Here is a 22596-nt window from a genome sequence, read left to right as displayed (position 1 = left end):
AAAGTCTTTTCTCTCGAAAAGAGAAAAGGTTTCAGCTTTTGCAACGTACTGTGTTTCTGAGCCCTGCCTTTCCTGCTACCACAACGTACTTTAGGCACCTGTTCCTGTCCTTTGACAAGTGAAGTATTCTGGGAGCTGTAGTTCTGCGTCTGGCAGCCATTTTGTCCTGGTACCCATCTCTCTGCCACCAGGTGGGGACATGGTGACCATCCGTTAAAGTTAGGATTTAGTTGCACCGTCACTATTCACCCTCTGCAATGTGTTTTTGTGTTTCAGTATCCGCTGAAGGAGGTGGTTGTGATCCATCAGGACCCAGAGGCACTGAAAGACATAGAGTCCCTACAGAAATACATCCTGGAGGTAAGACTTAAACTCCATCGTCACGGGGTGTCCGGGTAGCATAGCGGTCTATTCCATTGCCTACCAACACGGGGCTCAGCGGAGCAAATCCCCGTGTTACCTCCAGCTTGGTCGGGCGTCTCACGGACTCATCAAAAATGGTCCAAATTCGGGCGTCCGAGTGGCGTGGCAGTCTATTCCGTTGCCTACCAACACGGGGATCGCCGGTTCGAATTCTCATGTTACCTCCAGCTTAGTCGGGCGTCCCTACACAATTGGCCGTGTCTGCGGGTGGGAAGCCGGATGTGGGTATGTGTCCTGGTCGCTGCACTAGCACCTCCTCTGGTCGGTTATGGGACATAACAAATAAAGAATCTTGAATCTTGAGTCTTGCACGGTATCCAGGGCTTTACCTGTGCGCCATCCGTAGGGTTCGTGGTTGTGTCAAGAAGGGCATCCGATGTACAACTTTGCCAAATCATTATGTGGATTGACAAGACCATACCGAATCAGTCGAGGCCCGGGTTAAGAGTGACCGCCATTGGTGCTGTGCCCAAAGAAAGAAGAACTGGAGTTGGTCCCGGGTGCTGCAGCTACCCAGTGCTCCTAGCATAGCATGGGTTAAATGCAGAGAACACATGTCATTGTAACTATACAATGGCAAAACAAAGTGGCTTTCTTTCTTCTTCTTTCATTAGTCATGATATTCACTGGTCATATGATTGCTAGTCCTTTTTACAAGTCACATGATATTCACTGGTCATATGATTACTAGTCCTATTCACAAGTCACATGATATTCACTGGTCATATGATTACTAGTCCTATTCACAAGTCACATGATATTCACTGGTCATATGATTGCTAGTCCTTTTTACAAGTCACATGATATTCACTGGTCATATGATTACTAGTCCTATTCACAAGTCACATGATATTCACTGGTCATATGATTGCTAGTCCTTTTTACAAGTCACATGATATTCACTGGTCATATGATTACTAGTCCTATTCACAAGTCACATGATATTCACTGGTCATATGATTACTAGTCCTATTTACAAGTCACATGATATTCACTGGTCATATGATTACTAGTCCTATTTACAAGTCACATGATATTCACTGGTCATATGATTACTAGTCCTATTTACAAGTCATATGATATTCACTGGTCAAATTATTATATTCACTTGTGATATAACGAGACTGTCCCCCACCATGATATTCACCAGTCATATGATATTTACTAGTCATATTTACAAGTCATATGATTTTCACTAGTCATATGATGTTCACAAATAATATGAAATTTACTAGTCATTTTGAGATTTGCGAGTCACACGAGCTTTATTAGTTATAATTTGAGATTTCAGGAATCAGGAACACTTTATTTGTCATTTCATTTCATGTCACAAAATCTCGTGTCCCCCAGCACACAGCAGTGCAACACAAAGACAAAAACACATATCCGAACTACAAGAACACAAATATCTCAACTAAAAAAAAATTATTATTTTTTTAAATCGCTGTCCAAGGGAACGAACGCCAGCCAGGATGAATGTTGGAACTGCCGGTCTGCATGGGCTAGCAGTTAGCTTAGCCTGCCCCGCTTCCGCGCCCTGTCAGACCGCCCTCAGTGCTTCCTCGTCGGGCACAGCTCCAGGCAGGGGCCGTTGTCTTTGGGCTCACTGGACGCAGCAGACCAGGCTCCCTCAGCCAACCCAACGCCAGCTCTCCCAGCCAGACACCCTTGACACACCTCCCCGCACTCCACATGACGACATCAAAAACACCACAGTCAAGGCTAGGTGAGGCCACCGCCAGACCGCTCTCGGTGTTATCGGAACTGCCGGTCTGCATGGGCTAGCAGTTAGCTTAGCCTGCCCCACTTCCGCGTCCTGTCAGATTGCCCTCGGTGTTACCTCTTCAGTGGCAGCTCCAGGCAGGGCTGTGGTCCCTGGGCCCACAGGATGCACAGACCAAGCTCTCCCAGCCAATCCAGCGCCAGCACTCCCAGCCATCAAACGAAGACAAAACTTAATCGCAGACGTGGACAAAGACACTGTCTGGACGGTACCGGGTGAGGCTGCTACAAACGTGAATTCGCGCTGCCATTTACTAGTCATATTATGACATTGACCTGTCATATTGGAGTTTTAACACTCATTCTGATATTTACAAGTCATACGCTATCTACTAGTCATATTTGGGAAATGTAATACTCATGATATTTTAGAGTATTAATATTTAGTTATGTGATATTTTCAAGTCAATAATGTATTTACTAATCGTAATATTTACAAGTCATATTGGGATATTTACAAGTGATACTGTGATATTTACTTGTCATATTGGGATGTTTACTGGTCAATATGTTTCAGGAACCACTTAGTATTACTACTTTAAGTCTGAATCTTCCATCTCCCTTACAGGAAGTGACCATGTCTACATTGTCAACATGTGGTCATGGTCAGATGATGTGATGGTTAGATGATGAATGAAGGACTTTTTCTGATAGGTGTTGTGTGTCTGTTGTGTCATGCAGGAGCTCAACGTGCGTCAGCTGACCCTGTCAACAGACAAGGACAAGTACGGCATCCGGCTAAGGGCGGAGCCAGACCACATGGTTCTGGGCAAGAGGCTGAAAGGGGCCTTCAAAGCCGTCATGGCTACCATCAAGGAACTAAAGAGTGAACAGCTACAGACCTTCCAGAAGACTGGTACGCTAGCATGTGTGTTTGTCCTTTAAAGCAGTGAAACTTGGCAAAAAGAAATGGCTAGCAACTGCTGGATCATCCAGTTATAGACTGAGAAATACACTCAACAAAACCAATAAGTTAATTAAAAAGATTTCAGTGTTTTGGAAGTACCAGAACCCAGTCAGGATTCATTTCTTTAGCTGTCTGTGTTCCACATGTTATGGTCTTGTGGATTTTTTCTCCCTTGTTCTCCCCAATTGTACTTGGCCAATAACCCCACTCTTCCAAACCATCCCGATCGCTGCTCCACCCCTTCTGCTGATCCGGGGAGGGCTGCAGACTACCACATGCCTCCTCCGATACATGTGGAGTCGCCAGCTGCTTCTTTTCACCTGACAGTGAGGAGTTTCACCAGGGGGACATAGCATGTGGGAGGATCATGCTATTCCCCCCAGTTCCCCCTCCCCCCTGAACAGGCACCCTGACTGACCAGAGCGCAGCCTTTGATACCATCTCGCATAACATCCTCATAGAGCGATTAGCTTCCATTGGAATAACTAGCACCCCTCTTGACTGGTTTAGATCATATCTCTCAGGCCGCACTCAGTTTGTCCAACTTAAAAATTTGAGGTCACAGTCCTTTCCTGTCACTACCGGTGTTCCCCAGAGCTCTGTATTGGGACCCCTCCTATTTATTATTTACTCATTACCTCTTGACCACATTTTCAGGAAATTTGGCATTCAATTTCACACCAAACCTACTTCCACTCTTCTACCCACTTTCCTTTCTGACTGCTTACTAGAAATTAAGTCCTGGTTTTCATACCACTTCCTCAAACTTAATAGTGATAAAATCGAGGGCTTCCTAGAAGGTACTAATTCTACTTTGGCTACACCCGACAGTTTTTCTCTGACTATTGACAATTCTATAGTTACCCCATCACCTCAGTTTAAGAGTCTGGGTGTCATCTTGGACAGCCCATTATCTTTTGAAGTTCACATCAACAATGTTACTCAGTCTGCATACTTCCACCTACACAATATTAATCGTCTTCGCCCGTCACTTACACCTAACAGCACCGCCATACTCACTCACACCCTGATTACATCCCGTATTGACTACTGTAATTCTGTCCTCTTTGGTCTTCCCCTCAAGTGTCTTCATAAACTTCAATTGGTCCAGAATTCAGCTGCCCGTATCATTACCAGAACTCCTTCCATAGATCATATCACTCCTGCTCTTCAGCAACTCCACTGGCTTCCTGTTAAATACCGTGTTGACTTAAAGATCCTGTTCCTCACCTTTAAGGCCGTTAATAACCCAGCTCCTTCATATCTTTCTGAACTCCTTCATATCCACACGCCCTCCCGCACTCTCACATCCTCTTCTGCTCTCCAGCTCACTACACCATCGGCCCGCTTGACTGACATTGGGTCTAGAGCCTTCAGTCATTCTGCCCCCTGCCTATGGAACTCTCTCCCACAAGACATTCACAACACTGACTCTCTTCAGCCTTCACATCCCATCTCAAAACCCACCTTTTCAAACTGGCATATAAAGTCTGATCCACACTTCATAGAGTTTTGTGCAGATGATGATTGTATACTTATCTGTTGTGTTAACTTTTTATTGTCTACCCTGCTTTGTTTTGCTATTATGCTGTCTGATACAGTGCTGCTCGTTTTTACTGTGGTCTGTAAGGTGTCCTTGAGTGCTCTGAAAGTCGCCCACAAATAAAATGTATTATTATTGTTATTATTAGTATTAGAGGAGGCGCTAGTGCAGCGACCAGTTTCACCGGGGGACGTAGTGTGTGGGAGGATCACGCTATTCCCCCCAGTTCCACCTTCCCCCCGAACAGGCACCCCGACTGACCAGAGGGGGCGCTAGTGCAGCAACCAGGACACATACCCACATGCGGCTTCCCACCCGTAGACACAGACAATTGTGTCCGTTGGGATGCCTGACCAAGCTGGAGGTAACACAGGGATTTGAACCGGCGATCCCCGTGTTGGTAGGCAATGGAATAGACTGCCACGCTATCCAGACGCCCTTAGCTGGATTATTGATCATGCATCAAGACAAATCCTGGAGACCAGCTTTTTCATGAAACTTAGTGACAACACAAAGTATCAGAGAGGATGTTTGTTTGCATCTAAATCTTCAGGATTGTAGCTTTAACTCTGCGCTCACTGTCAGTGATACTGAGTCATGGTCAGTTTTCAGGGTGTTGAGCAGTGTTTTGTGTCAGTGCTGAACAGCAGACAGTGTTTCAGCCAGCAGATGAGATATTTTAAAGTGCTTCGACTTTTAAAAAGCTTCAACTCTGATGGACCTGGCTACTGTTTCTGTGTGTGTGTATGTGTGTGTGTGTATATGTGTGTGTGTGTGTGTGTGTGTGTGTGTGTGTGTTTCCACAATGTTGCTGTGCTGAACGTCAGGCTGAGTGTCAGTTTCTTTTGTGTGCTGGATTATGAAGCTGTACTGCCGCATGGCGTCTGTGTGATTTCCAGGCTCCATCATGGTGGACGGCCATCAACTGCATGAGGAGGACCTGAGGCTGATGTACACGTTTGACCAGGCCTCCAGCTCAGCGGTGCAGTATGAGGCACATTCAGACGCACAGGTACACAAACAAATACACGTGCACACACGTGTTCATAGACACAGACACACAGCGACGCAAAGAGATTTAAGATTTAAGATTTCCTTTATTGTCGCTGCACCAAGTACAGTGATAGTGCATTTGCCGTTCCTGTTGATGCATTACAAATAAATACTACATTAAGCAATACTATGTAAATCTAGACAAATAACGTGAGCAGAGGGCCATGCTGTGTGTCCATGCTTTCCAGTTCTTTTCAGTCCATGCTGCTGAGTTCATTTGTCAGGAGCAAGGGATGGGAAAGAGGCCGGGGGGTTAGCTGGCATGGAAGAGTTTACCCATGTAACAGTCCTGGGGTAGAACCTGTTACCACATCTGCCTGTGTGCATGGCAGTGTTGTAGTTGAGTCACTAAACCTCGAGTCCGAGCCAAGTCTCAAGTCCCCAGTGTTTGAGTCTGAGTCCAAGTCCGAGTCCCAAAAGTAGAGTCCGGGTCGAGTCTGAGTCAAGTCCCCATTACCTGAGTCCGAGTCCGAGTCATCAAGGTTGAGTCTGAGTCGAGTTCCAAGATGGGCTCCAGTGCTCCATTCTGGCACCGTAAAAAAGCTGACACACAAATAAAAAAGGTCTACACAAATAAAAACGACACAGCTGTCACCACTTCAAAGGGAGTTTATTTACTTTGTGACAAAATAGCCACACAAATGCACTTGCAAGCATATGCACACACACCAGTGTTATTGTCGAGTCACTAAACCTTGAGTCCAAGTCGAGTCTCAAGTCCCCAGTGTTTGAGTCCGAGTCCAAGTCATCAGTGCTCAAGTCCAAGTCGAGTCACAAGTCCTGAAAATCAGGACTTGAGTGGGACTCGGGTCCGAGCCCTGGACTCGAGTACTACAACACTGGTGCATGGAAGTACTCCTCTAATGCCTGCCCAGGAGTAAGAGAGTAAACAGGTTTACAGGGTGGGTTTAATCCTTGATGATATTAATAGCCTCCCTGAGGCAGCAGATGTTGTAGATGTCCTCCATGGCTGGAACCTGTGACCCAGTGATGTGTTGGAGAGTTTTGATGACCTTCTGTAGGGTTTTCTGGCTGGCTTTGGATCAGCCCTCATACCATGCGTTAATGCAGTATGTCAGAATGCTTTCTCTAGTGCAATGGTAGAAGTTCATTCGCAGCTTCAGGAATCAGGAACACTTTATTTGTCATTCCATTTCATGTACTTCTGTACATGAAATGGAATGAAATGTCGTTTCCCCCAGCCCATAGCAGTGCAACACAAAGACAAAAACACACATCCAAAAACTACAAGAACTTCAAGCACACACGTACTAACACATATCTAAACTAACACATATATCCAAACTGTACAAAAACAATCACTGTCCAAGGGAATGAACGCCAGCCAGAATGACTGTCAGAACTGCCGGTCTTCATGGGCTAGCAGTTAGCTTAGCCTGCCCCGCTTCCGCGTCCTGTCAGACCGCCTTTGGTGTTACCTCCTCGGTCACAGCTCCAGGCAGGGCCATGGTCCCTGGGCCCACAAGATACAGCAGACCAAGTTCTCCCAGCCGATCCAGCGCCAGCGCTCCCAGCCATCAAACGAAGAGCTGGCGCTGGATTGGCTGGGAGAACTTAGTGTGCTGCATCTTGTGGGGCAGGTTAGCTCTTCTCAACCTCCTCATCTAGTATGAGTGCTGTTGTGCCATCCCCACCAATGCAGAGTTGTTGGTTGACCAGGACAGAGCCTCTGTGATGTGCATTTCCAAAAATTGGATGCTGGGCACCCTCTCCACCACATCTCCATTTATGTACACTGGTGGCACATAATTGTTGCTCCTGGACATCCTGAAGTCAACGATAAGTTCTTTAGTTGTTTGGGTGTTGAGGGACAGGTTATTCTCACCACCCCACCAGCTTCTCCACCCCCTCCCTATAGGCCGAGGTGCTGGAGATCAGTCCCATGACTGTGGTGTCATCTGAAAACACAATGATGGTGTTGGAGATGTGAGCAGGAATAAGTAAAGAGGTTTTAGAGTAGGGGGCTCAGCACACATCCCTGTGGTGATGTTGAGGGTTACAGTGGAGGATCAGTTTTTACCTAACCTGACAGTCTGAGGACGATTAGACAGGAAGTTCAAGATCCAGTTGCATAGTGATGTATCGAAGCCTAGGTTGTGGAGTTTGGAGGCTAGCTGGTTGGGAACATGGTGTTAAATGCCAAGCTGTGGTGAATTCACAGTATTCTGGCACATGTGCCTCTATTCTCCCAGTGGTCTAGAACAGAGTGAAGCGCTATTGACATGGAATCCTCAGTTGATCTGTTGCCCGGCAGACAAGCTGGACCAAGGCGGCAGGAATGATGTTTTTATTATGTGCCAGAACCCATCTCTCCATAATGATGATGATGAGTGAGTGCAACTGGATGGATCAGCGTGGCTCTTAACAACTGACTGCTTTGGTATTGGCACAATGATTCCTGACTTAAGGCGTGTAGGAACAGTAGCCTGAGACAGAGACATTAAAGATCTTTGTGAAGTTCCCTGCCAACTCATCAGCACAGGCCTGAAGTACACTCCCAGGTCCACCATCAGGCCCTGCTGATCTGTGAGCGACAAGGCCTTTGTCACTGGCTGCTTGTTGATTCTCTCAAAGAAGTGGTTAAGCTGGCTGGCTGTAATGTATATGCAGAAAATGCCTGCAGGTGAGCGTTGGTTGTTGTTTTATTTGTACCGAACGAATGATCACACCATAATTATTAATCCTGTCGTAAACCAGATGGTTATATATCTCAATAACCTTTGGGTTTAAGTAATTTCATACAAACCCCAATTCCAGTGAAGTTGGGACGTTGTGTAAAACATAAATAAAAACAGAATACAATGATTTGCAAATCCTTTTCCACCTATATTCAGCTGAATACACTACAAAGACAAGATGTTTAATGTTCAAACTGATAAACTTTATTGTTTTTGTGCAAATATCCACTCATTTTGAATTTGATGCCTGCAACACGTTCCAAAGAAGCTGGGACAGGGGCATGTTCACCACTGTGTTACACCACCTTTCCTTTTAACAACACTCAATAAGCGTTTGGGAACTGAGGACACTAACTGCTGAAGCTTTGTAGGTGGAATTCTTTCCCATTCTTGTTTGATGTACGACTTCAGTTGCTCAACAGTCCAGGGTCTCCGTTGTTGTATTTTGCGCTTCATAATGCGCCACACATGTTCAATGTGAGACAGGTCTGGACTGCAGGCAGGCCAGTCCAGTACCCCCACTCTTTTACTACGAAGCCCTGCTGGTGTAACACCTGCAGAATGTGGCTTGGCATTGTCTTGCTGAAATAAGCAGGGACGTCCCTGAAAAAGACGTCGCTTGGATGGCAGCATATGTTGCTCCAAAACCTGTATGGACCTTCCAGCATTAATGGTGCCTTCACAGATGTGCAAGTTACCCATGATGCCATGGGCACTAACACCCCCCCCAATACCATCACAGATGCTGGCTTTTGGACTTTGTGCTGAGAACAATCAGGATGGTCCTTTTCCTCTTTAGCCCGGAGGACACCACGTCCATGATGTCCAAAAACAATGTGAGATGTGGACTCGTCAGACCACAGCACACTTGTCCACTTTGCGTCAGTCCATCTCAGATGAGCTCGGGCCAGAGAAGCCGGCGGGCGGTGTTTCTGGGTGGTGTTGATATCTGGCTTTGGCTTTGCATGGGAGAGTTTTAACTTGTACTTGTAGATGTAGCGACCAACTGTGTTAACTGACGATGGTTTTCCCAAGTGTTCCTGAGCCCACGTGGTCATATCCTTTACACAATGATGTTGGTTTTTAATGCAGTGCCGCCTGAGGGGTCGAAGGTCACGGGCATTCAGTGTTGGTTTCCAGCCTTGCCGCTTACGTGCAGAGATTTCTCTGGATTCTCTGAGTCTTGTGATGATATTATGGACTGGAGATGATGAAACCCCTAAATTCCTTGCAGTTGTACGTTGAGAAACGTAGTTCTTAAACTGTTGGACTATTTGCTCACACAGTTGTTCACAAAGTGGTGAACCTCGCCCCAACCTTGCTTGTGAACGACTGAGCCTTTCGGGGATGCTCCTTTTATACCCAGTCATGACACTCCCCTGTTCCCAGTTAACCTGTTCACCTGTGGAATGTTCCAGACAGGTGTTTTCTGAGCATTCCTCAACTTTCCCAGTCTTTTGTTGCCCCTGTCCCAGCTTCTTTGGAACGTGTTGCAGGCATCACATTCAAAATGAGGGAATATTTGCAAAAAACAGTAAAGTTTATCAGTTTGAACATTAAATATCTTGTCTTTGTAGTGTATTTTATTGAATATAGGTGGAAAAGGATTTGTAAATGATTGTATTCTGTTCTTATTCACGTTTTACACAACGTCCCAACTTCACTGGAATTGGGGTTTGTATGTTCACCTTTGTTCTTACACTTATTTCCATCACCTTGGCTATTCATGTTGAACATCCCACTCAGGTCTCTCTCTCTGTCTCTGTCTGTCTCTCTCTGTCTCTGTCTGTCTCTCTCTGTCTGTGTCTGTCTCTCTCTCTCTCACACACACACACACACACACAAGTCCCTGAATTTGCTACCCAGCCCAGTGCAGTGAATTCGGGGGGCAGCCGGGACATGAACCCGGGTCTCCTGCACCACGGGTGACTACATTAACCAGTTGACTAAACGGTCTGACCCGTTAGCCAACGAGCTAGCGAGCCTAATTGTTCATGGTCGTTTTACACACACACACAGACACACAATCAGAATCAGACTGTGTAAAGTTTTACTGTCTGTGTTGTTGGGTCACGGCGTGCTGGCTTTAAAAAAGGCGTAAGATGTTTTCACAGCAACCGGGAGTGTGATGTATGAAGTCATTTCACGGCTAAGTGGGAACCAGCACGTCCACGATCCCCGTGGGCTCGCTCCAATCAGTGCCCCGCCAAGCGCACACACACCACACGGCTGCACTTTAACACCACTTTACTGAACTCCTCCTCCTCTCCCTCTCTCTCTCTCTCTCTCTCTCTCTCTCTCTCTCTCTCTCTCTCTCTCTCTCTCTCTCTCTCTCTCTCTCTCTCTCTCTCACTCGCCTGCTCTCTCGCCCTCTCTCTCTTACTCTCACTCGCCCGCTCTCTCTTGCCCTCTCTCTCACCCTCTCTCTCACAATGTCTCTCTCTTGCCCTCTCTCTCTCTCTTGCCCTCTCTCTCTCTCTTGCCCTCTCTCTCTCTCTTGCCCTCTCTCTCTCTCTTGCCCTCTCTCTCACCCTCTCTCTCACAATGTCTCTCTCTCGCCCTCTCTCTCGCTCGCGCTCTCTCTCTTGCCCTCTCTCTCTCTCTTGCCCTCTCTCTCTTACTCTCACTCGCCCGCTCTCTCTTGCCCTCTCTCTCACCCTCTCTCTCACAATGTCTCTCTCTCACAATGTCTCTCTCTCTTGCCCTCTCTCTCTCTCACCCTCTCTCACAATGTCTCTCTCTCGCCCTCTCTCTTGTCTCTATTTTTCTCACCGTCTGTCTCTCTCTCTTCCTGTCCCTGTCTCTCACTCTCTCTCATTCGCTCACTCTCTCCCACTCGCACTCTCTCCCTCACTCTCTCCCTCGCTCTTGCTCACTCTCGCTTTCTCACTCACCCTCTCTCCCTCTCTCTCACTCACTCTCTCTCACACACTTTCTCTCAGTCTCTCTCTCACCCACTCTCTCGCTCACTCTTGCTCACTCTCTGATCCTCTCTTGTTCCATCACTGCCTCTCTTTCTTCCTCTGATTCTTCCTCTCTTGCTTTCGCTCTCAATTCAGTTCAGTGATGCTTTATTGGCATGACTGCATTAATTACAGTGTTGCCAAAGCCGAACAGGTCAACAGAGAACTGAACACTAAACAAAAAGACAAAAAAAGGAAAAAGGAACCGATAGCTCCGGCAGAAACATAGACCAGCACTTGGAACAGCCACTGACAGTAACTGACAGTGTTTTGGTCACTCACTGACCCTTAGGCTATGGCATTGTGACACATATTGTGCCGCAAGGTGTGACCTTTGACCCTCTCCTAAAATAAATGGCCATTGTTCTTTCTCATTCAGCAGTAGAACATGTGGAATCTGTTTTTCAAGTGTCTCCTGTTATTTTTCTCTTACGTTCTGGAATCTTTCACAGTTTAGCAGGAAGTGCATCTCTGTCTCCACCTCACCTGCCACTCTGTTAACGTTACTCTTCCTCACACACACACACACACACACACCTGTTTTTGTGTCTCACGTTGTTTCGTGTGTGTCTCTCATCTCTGTTGTGTCTCTTTGAGTCTTTCTGCCTCTGTCCCACTCTCCGTGTCTTTGTAAATATTTCTATTTCTCTTTATCTGTTTCTTTCACTGTCTCTCTCTCTCTCTCTCTCTCTCTCTCTCTCTCAGTCGCCCTGTCACTGTCATTTCATCTCCTCGACTCCCCCATCCCTTGGTACTTAGTATTTTATTGGACCTCCCATAGAGTTCAGATCCGCTTCAGTAATACTCAACTTGGTGAGCACAGGTTAGCGAGATGAGTCTGCTGTTTGTATGTCCACATCACATGACCACATGCGTCATGTGACCGTTAGCCCCGTTCAGCACGAGACCGCACCTCTGCTTACATGCTGGTCCCATAGAAATCCGTGGATAATTTCTTGGAAAACTCATTCTGCACCGTTTGTGTCACCCCCCCTTTTCTCCCCAATTGTATCCAGCCAATCACCCCACTATTCTGAGCCGTCCCGGTCTCTGGCTCCACCCCCTCTGCTGATCCGGGGAGGGCTGCAGACTACCACATGCCTCCTCCCATACATGTGGAGTCACCAGCCGCTTCTTTTCACCTGACAGTGAGGAGTTTCACCAGGGGGACGTAGCGCGTGGGAGGATCACGCTATTCCCCCCAGTTCCCCCTCCCCTCGAACAGGTGCCCCGACCGACCAGAGGAGGCGCTAGTGCAGTGACCAGGACTCATACCCACATCCGGCTTCCCACCCGCAGACACAGCCAATTGTGTCTGTAGGGACGCCCGACCAAGGTGGAGACAACAGGGGGATTCGAACCAGCGATCCCCGTGTTGGTAGGCAACGGAATAGACCGCTACGCTACCCGGATGCCTGTTTGCACCACTTTTGACTTGGGTTGGGCAAGGTTTCCTGACAGAAATTTGCCAATCTCATAACCCTTCTGAAATCCTTAAACCCTTGCTACCCCCCAGTGATACATACAGCATAAAAATACTTCTGAAAAAGTATAAAAAGCTCACCTTTGTGTGGTTTGTGTGGTTTGGCCAAGTCTACTTTCAAATCCATCTTTCAATATGGAAGCTCCTGTTCTTCTACACCTCATTTTCTTAAGCCATAGAAGAACAAAGAACACATTCTTCCCTGAAGAGAGGCTTTTCATTACTTCCTGTTGTTAATTTTTTAAGTTGATTATTTTATTTCAGCCATGTCAGTGTCCTTCTTGGTTATGAAGAAGTAAGCTCTGGGGAATGTTTTCCCGCTGCACGGTAAAGAGACAAAGGAGAACAGGGGCATCCATATTGACTGATGTACTTGAGAGTAAACTTGGATAAACCGCACAACGGTGAGGTTTTATGCTTTATCACAAGTGTTTTTAACTGTGTTTCCCTTGGGTAACAGAAAAGGGCTCAAGGGTTTTGGTCGGGAAACCTTGCCTAAACCAATACGAAAGTGCTGCAGAATGGCACAAAACGCATTTCCAGGAAATTGTCATTACATTTCCATGGGACTCAACATCCACACAGTGGTTTGTGCTAGTCTGAAACAGGGCTGAAGACTGCGGTGTGTTCATCAAATCACTGCAAGGGTGAACATCACTGCTACATGTCTGTTCAAGAAGAAGAAAAAGAAGAAGAAGGAAGCGCTATATAAATTGCAGCTTGACTGATTGATTGATTCCTTCAGTCTAATGATCTTATGAGCTGAATTGATGCTAAAGCCGAGACAGCCGTGACTCTTGTGAGTGTATTTCTGGCTTTGCTGTACTGGATCCTATCTCCACCCCTGTAGGCTTCCTCTTTGGCCTGACGAAGCTGCCTGAGTTTAGCTGAGAACCTGGGCTCGGTGTTGTTGAAGGTACAGAAGGTTTTGGTGGGCACACACATGTCCTCACAAAAGCTGATGTAAGATGTCACAGTGTTAGTAAGTTCATCCAGGTCTGTAGATGCAGCCTCAAAAACACTCCAGTCAGTGCAGTCGAGGCAGGTCTGGAGCTCTGGTTTTGACTCATTGGTCCATTTCCTCACAGTTTTAACCACAGGTTCTGCAGATGTTAGTTTCTGCCTGTAGGTTGGGATGAGATGAATCAGACAGTGGTCAGAGGTCCAGGGCTGCATGGGGGACAGAGTGATAGGTGTCCTTTACGAATGTGTAGCAATGATCCAGTGTTGTCTCTTTTTATCTTATTCTGCTGCTTTCTTATTGGATGTCTTTCTATGCCTTGTGTAAAGCGGTTTTGGTTGCCATGTGTATGAAATGTGCTCTGCAAATAAAGCAGCCATGCTCTGCCGTTCAGTAGGTTGGTAGAATATGAAGATTGTGGCGTTCTTTCACACCAGCCCGTCATGTGGGATGTAACACAAGCATGAGTCCATTGTGATGGGTCTGGACAGTCTGATGTGTAAGTCTAACCCATCCGGTCGTCTTCTGGGCTGCTTTCTTATCCAGGTGTTGGTTTTACTCGATGTGACTCCAGACCAGTCAATGGTGGACGAAGGTGTTGCCAGAGAGGTCATCAACCGCATCCAGAAACTCCGCAAGAAGGTAGGACTTTACTTACCATGGGTATTTCTTATCCTTTATGTTTCTATTAGTTTCAAATAATACAACTGTACTTATTTAACTGAGTTTTATTTGCACTCTCAACACCAAGTGGCCACAGCCTACCGAACATTTCAACAAGTGCCTTTCACTAGCAGCGTGCCTTCCTCCTAACAGGAGGGTTACCGTAAAGACTGCTGTAGAAGTGACTAACAAAACAGCCCACCGTATTAACTGTATTATAGGCACCAACAAAAGTTAACTTAACAAACTTAACAATCTCCCCTCTTTTTTTAAAAACAAAAACTGCAAGGATAATATTTCAGGAAAACAAAACAAATGCTCAGTTATCAACAGTCAGACTCAGTCATCTAGCTTCCATTGTCCATTATTCAGTGCCTTAAGCAATACCAGGGAAGAGGCTCCCTTTTTGGTCAGACAGTCTGCCAGCTGTTCCTTTGTAGCTGACCACAGAATACGATGAATCCTTTTGTTCTGGATAAGTTCTTTGATGCCACTTATTTCAAGTCTCAGTCGTTTCTCAGTCACTGACTTAGTGGACTTGATGGCATCCACAAGGGAGTAGTTGTCTGTTACACACATCGCAGGTAGGGTGTGCTGTTGGACCTTTCCTGTGGTAAGTTCAGAGTAGAGGGAGGACAGAAATATGGCATTATCAGTACCATCAGCAAGGGCAAGTGTCTCTCCTGCCAGCGTGCTCCGGACCACTCTTCTGATCCTTTTTGATTGCCAGCAGATTGGCGGGAGTCTTCCTTCCTCGCCCATCAGCACGATGAGATGTCCTCCTTGTGTTCCCCCATCTGGGAGGTTTCCCATGGAAGCGTCACTGAAAACAACAAACTTCAAAGAGTCCTCATTTCCTAAGTTCTGAAACTTTAGGGTGACACGTTCTGATTTCAGTTTTCTTACTACCTTATTTGCTTCATGCATGGTCTGTACAGTAGCATGTTTTAGATTGGCTGCAAGGGCGCATGTATCAAACATGATATCTGGCCTACTCTGTCTAGCCACCCATAGCAGTTGTCCTATCTTTGACCTTAGTTTGTCAGTCTCACACTCTGTGAGAAGAGCATCACGCTGCAACGCTCTTGATGAGTCTATGAGCTGAAGGGCTGAATGGGCTGAAGATTCTTTATGTAGATCTCTTGTTGCATGAGCACTTCTCCATCCATCTACTGTGGCTAGTTCCATCCCCACATAGCGAAAGTTGTCCTGTTCCTCACGTCCCACTTGGAAAACTGTATTGAGATGGGGAATGATTGTGGTGGCAAATTTGTGAGAGCCACCCCAGATAAAATCATCCACATGACAGGCAAGGACACCAGTCACATTACAATCTTCATCAACCCAGTAGAAAACAGCAGGATCAACTTGTGACATTGTGGCCCCTGTTTTCAGCATCGTTGCTTTGACTCTGTTGTACCAGTAGAGTGATGCATCAGCGAGTCCATAGACACATTTTTTGAGCTTCCACAATGTTCCCTCACTTTTAGCCTCAGGAGGTGGGCCAACGTGGATGTCCCGAGACAGCTCCATTCCCTGAAGAAAAGCTGACTCGATGTCCATAGAGTTTAATGTCCACTTTTTCTGACATAGAGCTGACATGAGTAGTCTGAGGGACTCTGATGAGCGTGTAGGTGAGTCCTTCTGTAGATCTTTAGTGTTGAATTCTTCAAAACCCCTAGCCACAAGACGTGCTTTGGGTATTATACCATCAGGGGTTTCTTTCAGTGTACATACCCATCTAGTGGACACATGTCTTTGACCCATATCTTTTACCTCCTCAAACACCCCATTATTTTTCCAGCTACTGATTTCATCTAGTTTAGCCTTATCAAATGAAACACCATCTGTGACGAATACATCATTTTCCTGCATATCAGAGCATAGTTCTACACTACCCAGTGGATTAACCTGAAGATTGTCTACCTTAGTAAGATCAGCTGACCCCATAGTACCAGCGATGTCAGATGGTTCTAAGTACTGTAGGTTGTACCAGTTTCTGTTATTTCCTGTAGCCTTTCCTGCTCGTCCCTTCACTTTAGCTCTGTGAGACGCACCTGTTACATTATCCACAAAGCTGATTGTTAGACCTGTTTTCAGCCCTAGGGAGGCTCCTACCCTTGTGCCTGTCTGTTGATTATCCTTATGATTGTTACCTTCAGTGACATCTGTATCATTGTCTGTAACACCCCCAGCCTCACCGTCATTGTTCATATCAACATTTATGTCACAATCAGTACCAGGTATGTCCCCACTGTCATTGTTAACAACATCCACATCACTATCAGTAACAAGTACATTCATATTGCCCTCAGTAACATTCTCCCCAGGGTGCTCTAAACCCCCACTAGCACCTACTTCACTCTTATCAACCTTCCGCAGCCTAGAATGATGAACCCTGACGTAGGTCCCACCATGGCGTACAAAGATCACCACCCCATCTTGTCCTATCACGACTCCAGGCCCTTTCCACTCCACACAGTTTTTCCTTTTGTAGAACACCTTGTCCCAGTTTTATACTTCTCATCTGTTGGACGAAGTTGCTTTCGTAGAGCTCTTCTGATTCTCTCTGAGCACTCTGCCTCTGTCAAAGCTTTCCTTGCTGCATGTAATGCTGTTATGTGCTGTCCCACCCATGCACTCATAGTAGTTCCCTCCAAAGCAGGTGGCTGACTCACTAATACAGAGGGAAGGTTTGGATTCTGTCCAAACACCAGCTGATGTGGGCTGAAGCCATGTACGTTCTGCATTGTGTTCTTTGCCATGAGTGCCCAATCCAGTGCAGTTTTCCAGTCAACTCCGTTGTCAAGTTTTACCTTCAGCATTATCTCTGTGAGTGTTTGGTTATGGTGTTCCAGCAAGCCATTGCTCCATGGACTATAGCCAGCAGTCGTCTTTATCTCGATGTTGAAGTTCTCTGCCATGTCTCTTATTTTTTCATCATTGAACTCGCCGCCATTCGCTGAAGAGACGCTCCGGTGGACCATGGACACTGATCCAGGAATGTACAAAGCATTTCACTATCACACTTGGTTTCTTTGAGGTCACAATGCCACCCGCACTGAAGCGTGTGAAGTGATCGATAATGTGCAGGTACCACACATTCGGTTCTACATGTAAATCTACTGCCACAGTCTCATTGTATCGGGAGGCCATGGGCAGACCAACAGCAGGCTTGGGCTTAGGCTTGCTGTACTTAAGACATATCTCACATTTTCCTACTATCTCTTCTAGAATAGCAGTACTCCCATCATCAGTGTTTCCAGCATTTATCAGCAGCTTCTTCAGTTTGTCAACTGATGCATGTCCGAATTGCTTGTGAAGTTTCAGTAAAGCTTTGTGTTTTTGTTCCTTAGTCATATTCTCTGTGATGGCCAGGACCACATTCTCATATGTATCGCATGGGGACTCATTATCCATTATGTTCAGACAGTAGTGTCCTGAGGAGGTCATCTCCAGAGCTATCATTGCTGAAACATTATTGCTGTATCATTCTCCAAGTTCAGCACAGCTCCTGCTCTCTTTAGCGACGTTTTACTCAGCAGTAAAGGGATGTCAGATGGGACCACTTCTGTGTCTACAGCATTTTGTTTCTCCTATCTTGGCTGGTATCTTGACCTTTTTTGTCGAATGTACAACTCGCCCATCCCCAAACTTGAAAGGCTTGCTATTCTCTGTGTTAACTATTTTCTGTACTTCTTTCTCATTTAGTCCCCCTGCATAGTTATTCAGCCATTTTTCACCACAGACAGTCCTTGTGCACGCCGTGTCAATGACAGCTGATCCCAGAGCCTCAACCATGAATATTTCCGTATCCGATTCCTTAGAAAACAGCGTTACATTACACTCATCAGGTTCTTCTGTGCATTTATTTCCTTCTGTCATCTTTACATGTTCTTTCTTATGTGGGCAATCTTTCACCCAGTGGAATGTGCTTTGACAAATCCCACACTTTGTTCGTCTTCCGTACTTATCAAGTGGATTTGTGCCTGCGAGTGGTCCTCTAGCTTGCACACTTTGGGTTCGTGGGTGCGGTTTTCTTTGATCTGTATAGTAGGCTGCATCCTGACTCACGTTAATGGCTCCCACCTTCTGCTCATGTTTTTCTCCGAATATGCGTTTCAGTGCTGACTTCATATCATCAAAAGTGTGCTTACCACATGCAGTCAATGCCAGTTGCTTGTCTTTCACATCAAGACTTGCTGTATCCAGTAGTTTAAACGCCAAAACAGCGTCGGGCAGAACCATCTTGAATTTACAGATCCTGTTGTATTTCTGTTCAAAATCAGCAATAAAGTCCACCATCGAGACGCCATTTTCCCTCGATATTCGATCAAACTCAGAATAGGCTTCGTAAGCCCGGTCCTTCTCTTCTCTCAAAAAAATCTTGTCAAGTTCCCCAATCAAAGTGGTCATTCCATCATCCTTATTTAGATCATCCACATTTATTCCTAAAGCAGTATCCCTCGCTCTACCTGTCAACGATAGAGCCACAGCCAACGCTTGCTTTTTCTTGTCCAAGTTTGTCACCCGTCTCCATATTGCCACTTCATTTTTCCAGTTTTCATACGGCTTCTTTTCATCAAATCCAGGAGGCTGTCTGAAGTCATTCGCGGCAGCCATCCTCTGCTACCAATGTTAGTTTCAAATAAGACAACTGTACTTATTTAACTGAGTTTTATTTGCACTCTCAACAGCAAGTGGCCACAGCCTACCGAACATTTCAACAAGTAACTTTCACTAGCAGCGCGCCTTCCTCCTAACAGGAGGGTTACCGTAAAGACTGCAGTAGAAGTGACTAACAAAACAGGCTACCGTATTAACTGTATTATAGGCACCAACAAAAGTTAACAAACTTAACAGTTTCAACTTCATGTAATGTTTTTTTAAACATCATTGTTGAGAAAACCTGATTTTAACATTTCACTGGACTGGCTGCATCGTATGGAACTGCTACAGATGCACGAAATATGTTCCGACGGGCTGTGGGGAAAGGCCGAGACTTGACTCAGTCCCACAGAATTTGCAGTTCAAAATAAATTTAATGTCAATCAGGAATCAGGAACACTTTATTTGTTGAAACATGGTTTCCCCCAGCCCACAGCAGTGCAACACAAAGACAAAAACACATCCAAGGACTACAAGAACTTCAAGAACACACATACGTACTAACACATATATCTCAACGAACACATATATCCAAAAAAAATCACTGCCCAAGGGAGCGAACACCAGGCAGGATGACTGTCGGAACCGCCGGTCTGCATGGGCTAGCAGTTAGCTTAGCCTGCCCCACTTCCGCGTCCTGTCAGAACGCCCTCGGTGCTTCCTCCAGGCAGGGGCCGTGGTCCTTGGGCCCACCGGATGCAGCAGACCAAACTCCCCCAGCCGATCCAGTACCAGCTCTCCCAGCCATCAAACAAAGACAAAACTTAAACGCAGACGTGGACACAGACACTGCAGGGACGGTACTGGGTGAGACCGCCGCAAACGTGAATTCCTGACCTCTTTCCACACCAGTAATGGGTGAGGCTGCTGCAATGTGAATTCGCGCTGCCATCTTCCCGGTCTGACTCATTGTAAATGAGTCATTTTGAACCCGTGTATTTTTAGGGTTTGGTAAACAAGTTACCACCAGCAGTTTGTGGAGTTGAAGATAAATAGACAGACATTCCTGCAGGACTGTTGTGGTTTTGATGGGTTTTTAAACAGTTACTGTATGCAGAGATGTGATGGAGAATGAATAAGATTTAATCTGGGGGGTGGAAAGGTTATAAAAGGGGCAGAAAAGACTATTAAAACAACACTGTAACCCTCTTGGCATGTGCAGGTTTTCAAATACCATCGTAATCCAACCAGGAAGGCCTTTTCCTCAGAGACCAGACCCTCTGAACTCTATATTTGGGGTTCCGGTACAATTTTCATTTCCCGTCATCACAAGCCTTAAAAACTCAGAACAGCTACGGCCCAGTCTGCCTCTGGACCAGTAGAGCAGGAGTTCAGCTGTTTTTAACACATTAATGTTGCGTCTCATGCTAACTGCGCCGCTCCCGGTGTTTGAAATCTTTCCATTGCAGCATCACAGTCATAAGTTCCTCCATCATAAGGGGGCTTAATGAAGTCTTAATTACAGCCTGCGCCCCCTTCAGATTTAACATCAGGCCTTTGAAGGGCTCCGAGCTGTAAAGGCGGATTAGTCAACAGCCTCCTGTTTTCGCAGGAAAACAAACTGTGTTTTTCCGTCCTCCTATGGCAGCCTGGCCTACATTCCTCTGCTTCTTTCACACCGGATCTGCCTGGAATTTTCCACCCCGGAGACCCAAATTAATTCTTTCAACAATTCCTCAAGATGGTCAGTTGTAGTTTGTGAAGAGTGGGCAGGGGGAACCAGAGGGTGTGTGTGTTGTGAGCTCACGAAGGGGTTGACAAAGAGAGCCCCCCCCCCCACACACACACACACAGACACACACACAGAGCACAGAGGAACCTTTTCAAACCCTTGTCCATTGATTGACTGTTCCTCTGTATCGAGCTGCCGCTGCCCTTCAGCCACATATTTCCAGTGTGTCGGTGTTTTTGTGTGTGTGTGTAGGTGTGTGTTGGAGGCGGGCTGGACAGTCATCTCAGCCATGTGTCTGTTTGTCCATGCTCATGTGTGGGTGTTTGCAGAAAGAAGCAGAGGAAACAGGAGAGAGAATTACTTCCCGTCAGATGTATGGCGGGATTCCTGTCATGGAGCTGAACGTACAAGACGTGTTCACAGGGTCTGATTTTCTCACCGTATCACCCGCTTGGCTGGAAAACCACTTAGGGTCCGGACACACCAACCCGACTAGCGGCAACGAAGGCCAACTGTTGTGTCTCCTCACGTCGCCTGCCGTCAGGGCCAAAAAGCAGCACTTGAACACACCGCAAAGACTACAGCCCACGGCCAAGTAGCATGTACGTTCTGCACCGATTCGCTAAGCTGAACAGCCAATCGGAGCGATCTCTCTCACAACCGGGCTTCGCCCGTTCAACATGCTGAATCAACGAAAAAGCTGCCGACAGGGGACCGACTAGTGCCGACGGCGCGGGACACACCACAAAAACTAGGGTCACAGACGCTCATCGCAGCCCAACATTGGCCAATGGTCGGCTGTCGGCCCGGTGTGTCAGGAACCTCAGATTTCTTATCAGACAAATGGGAAATCATTTGCAGGTGTTGGCACTTAGTTTTTCACAATTGCTAAGACACATTTCTTGAAACCTTCCATCCATTTCTGAAAGCTAAACACAACCCACTCATCAGACTACACTCATAAAACTTCTGACTCTTCTGGCAGAATCACACAGCCACCTTATAACCATGTTGTCAGTGCTCAGAATCAAACAATACTGTAAGGTCAGACACACAGCAAGTCCATGTGGAAGCACTACCGAGCCTTCGTCACACTGCACATCACACAATGCAACACAGGGCATGGAGCTGCAGAGAGAAACATTTTTCATGTGTAAAAAATTTTAGTGTGTACAATAAATACATTTTGCATTTTCACAAAAAAAATGTATATTCACAACTTGGTACAGTGAACATATTGTATACTGTAAGTACTGCAAGTAATACATGTCGATGCATACTCAATAATCCAGGTAAAAAAATCAAAGAAGGTTGAATCAGTTCATCTGGACACAACGTTTAATGTATCAGGTAATACACTATCAGTAAGTCTGCAGTATTCAGGATTTGCATAAAAATACAGTACTGCAAAAGGCCAATAGACAAAGGAAGAAATCTAAATGAAAAGCACACTACAGTACACTGTAAAAAAACTGCAACTGCAAAATCAAAGTCGACCAGAGACTCGTTCTGCCTCAGCATCACATCTTTGTGCTGGGTCAGGCCAGAGGACTTTGTCTACATTACACGCAACGTGCTCCCTTGCCAGGCAACAGGGGAAAACCCCTCTGGTGGGGGCGTCCGGGTAGCATAGCGGTCTATTCCACTGCCTTCCAACACGGCGATCCCCGACTGGGATGGCTCGGAAGAGTGGGGTAACTGGCCAGCCACGATTGGGGGGAAAGGAAAAAAAGTGTCCTCACGTTCACAGACAGAAAGCCAGGTAGTGAAGTGTCCCTG

The 22596-nt window shown here is 46.3% G+C and overlaps 1 protein-coding gene across 2 annotated transcripts in view; it reads left to right on the top strand.

Moving 5' to 3' along the window:
* The window catches only part of iars1 (isoleucyl-tRNA synthetase 1), a 159953-nt gene that overhangs the window by 120186 nt on the left and 17171 nt on the right, over positions 1 to 22596 (top strand). For both annotated transcript variants that reach the window (XM_056273008.1, XM_056273007.1), the window contains exons 25-28: positions 277 to 360; positions 2887 to 3061; positions 5555 to 5667; positions 14361 to 14456. In XM_056273008.1, the coding sequence (XP_056128983.1) occupies positions 277 to 360; positions 2887 to 3061; positions 5555 to 5667; positions 14361 to 14456 (468 nt within the window). The remainder of the gene's footprint in view (positions 1 to 276; positions 361 to 2886; positions 3062 to 5554; positions 5668 to 14360; positions 14457 to 22596) is intronic.

The sequence above is a fragment of the Lampris incognitus genome, chromosome 2, assembly GCF_029633865.1.
Source record: "Lampris incognitus isolate fLamInc1 chromosome 2, fLamInc1.hap2, whole genome shotgun sequence".
In the NCBI taxonomy this organism is placed as follows: Eukaryota; Metazoa; Chordata; class Actinopteri; order Lampriformes; family Lampridae; genus Lampris; species Lampris incognitus.
The sequence above is the reverse complement of the archived record's forward strand: the minus strand, read 5'-3'. Positions and strand labels throughout refer to the sequence as shown.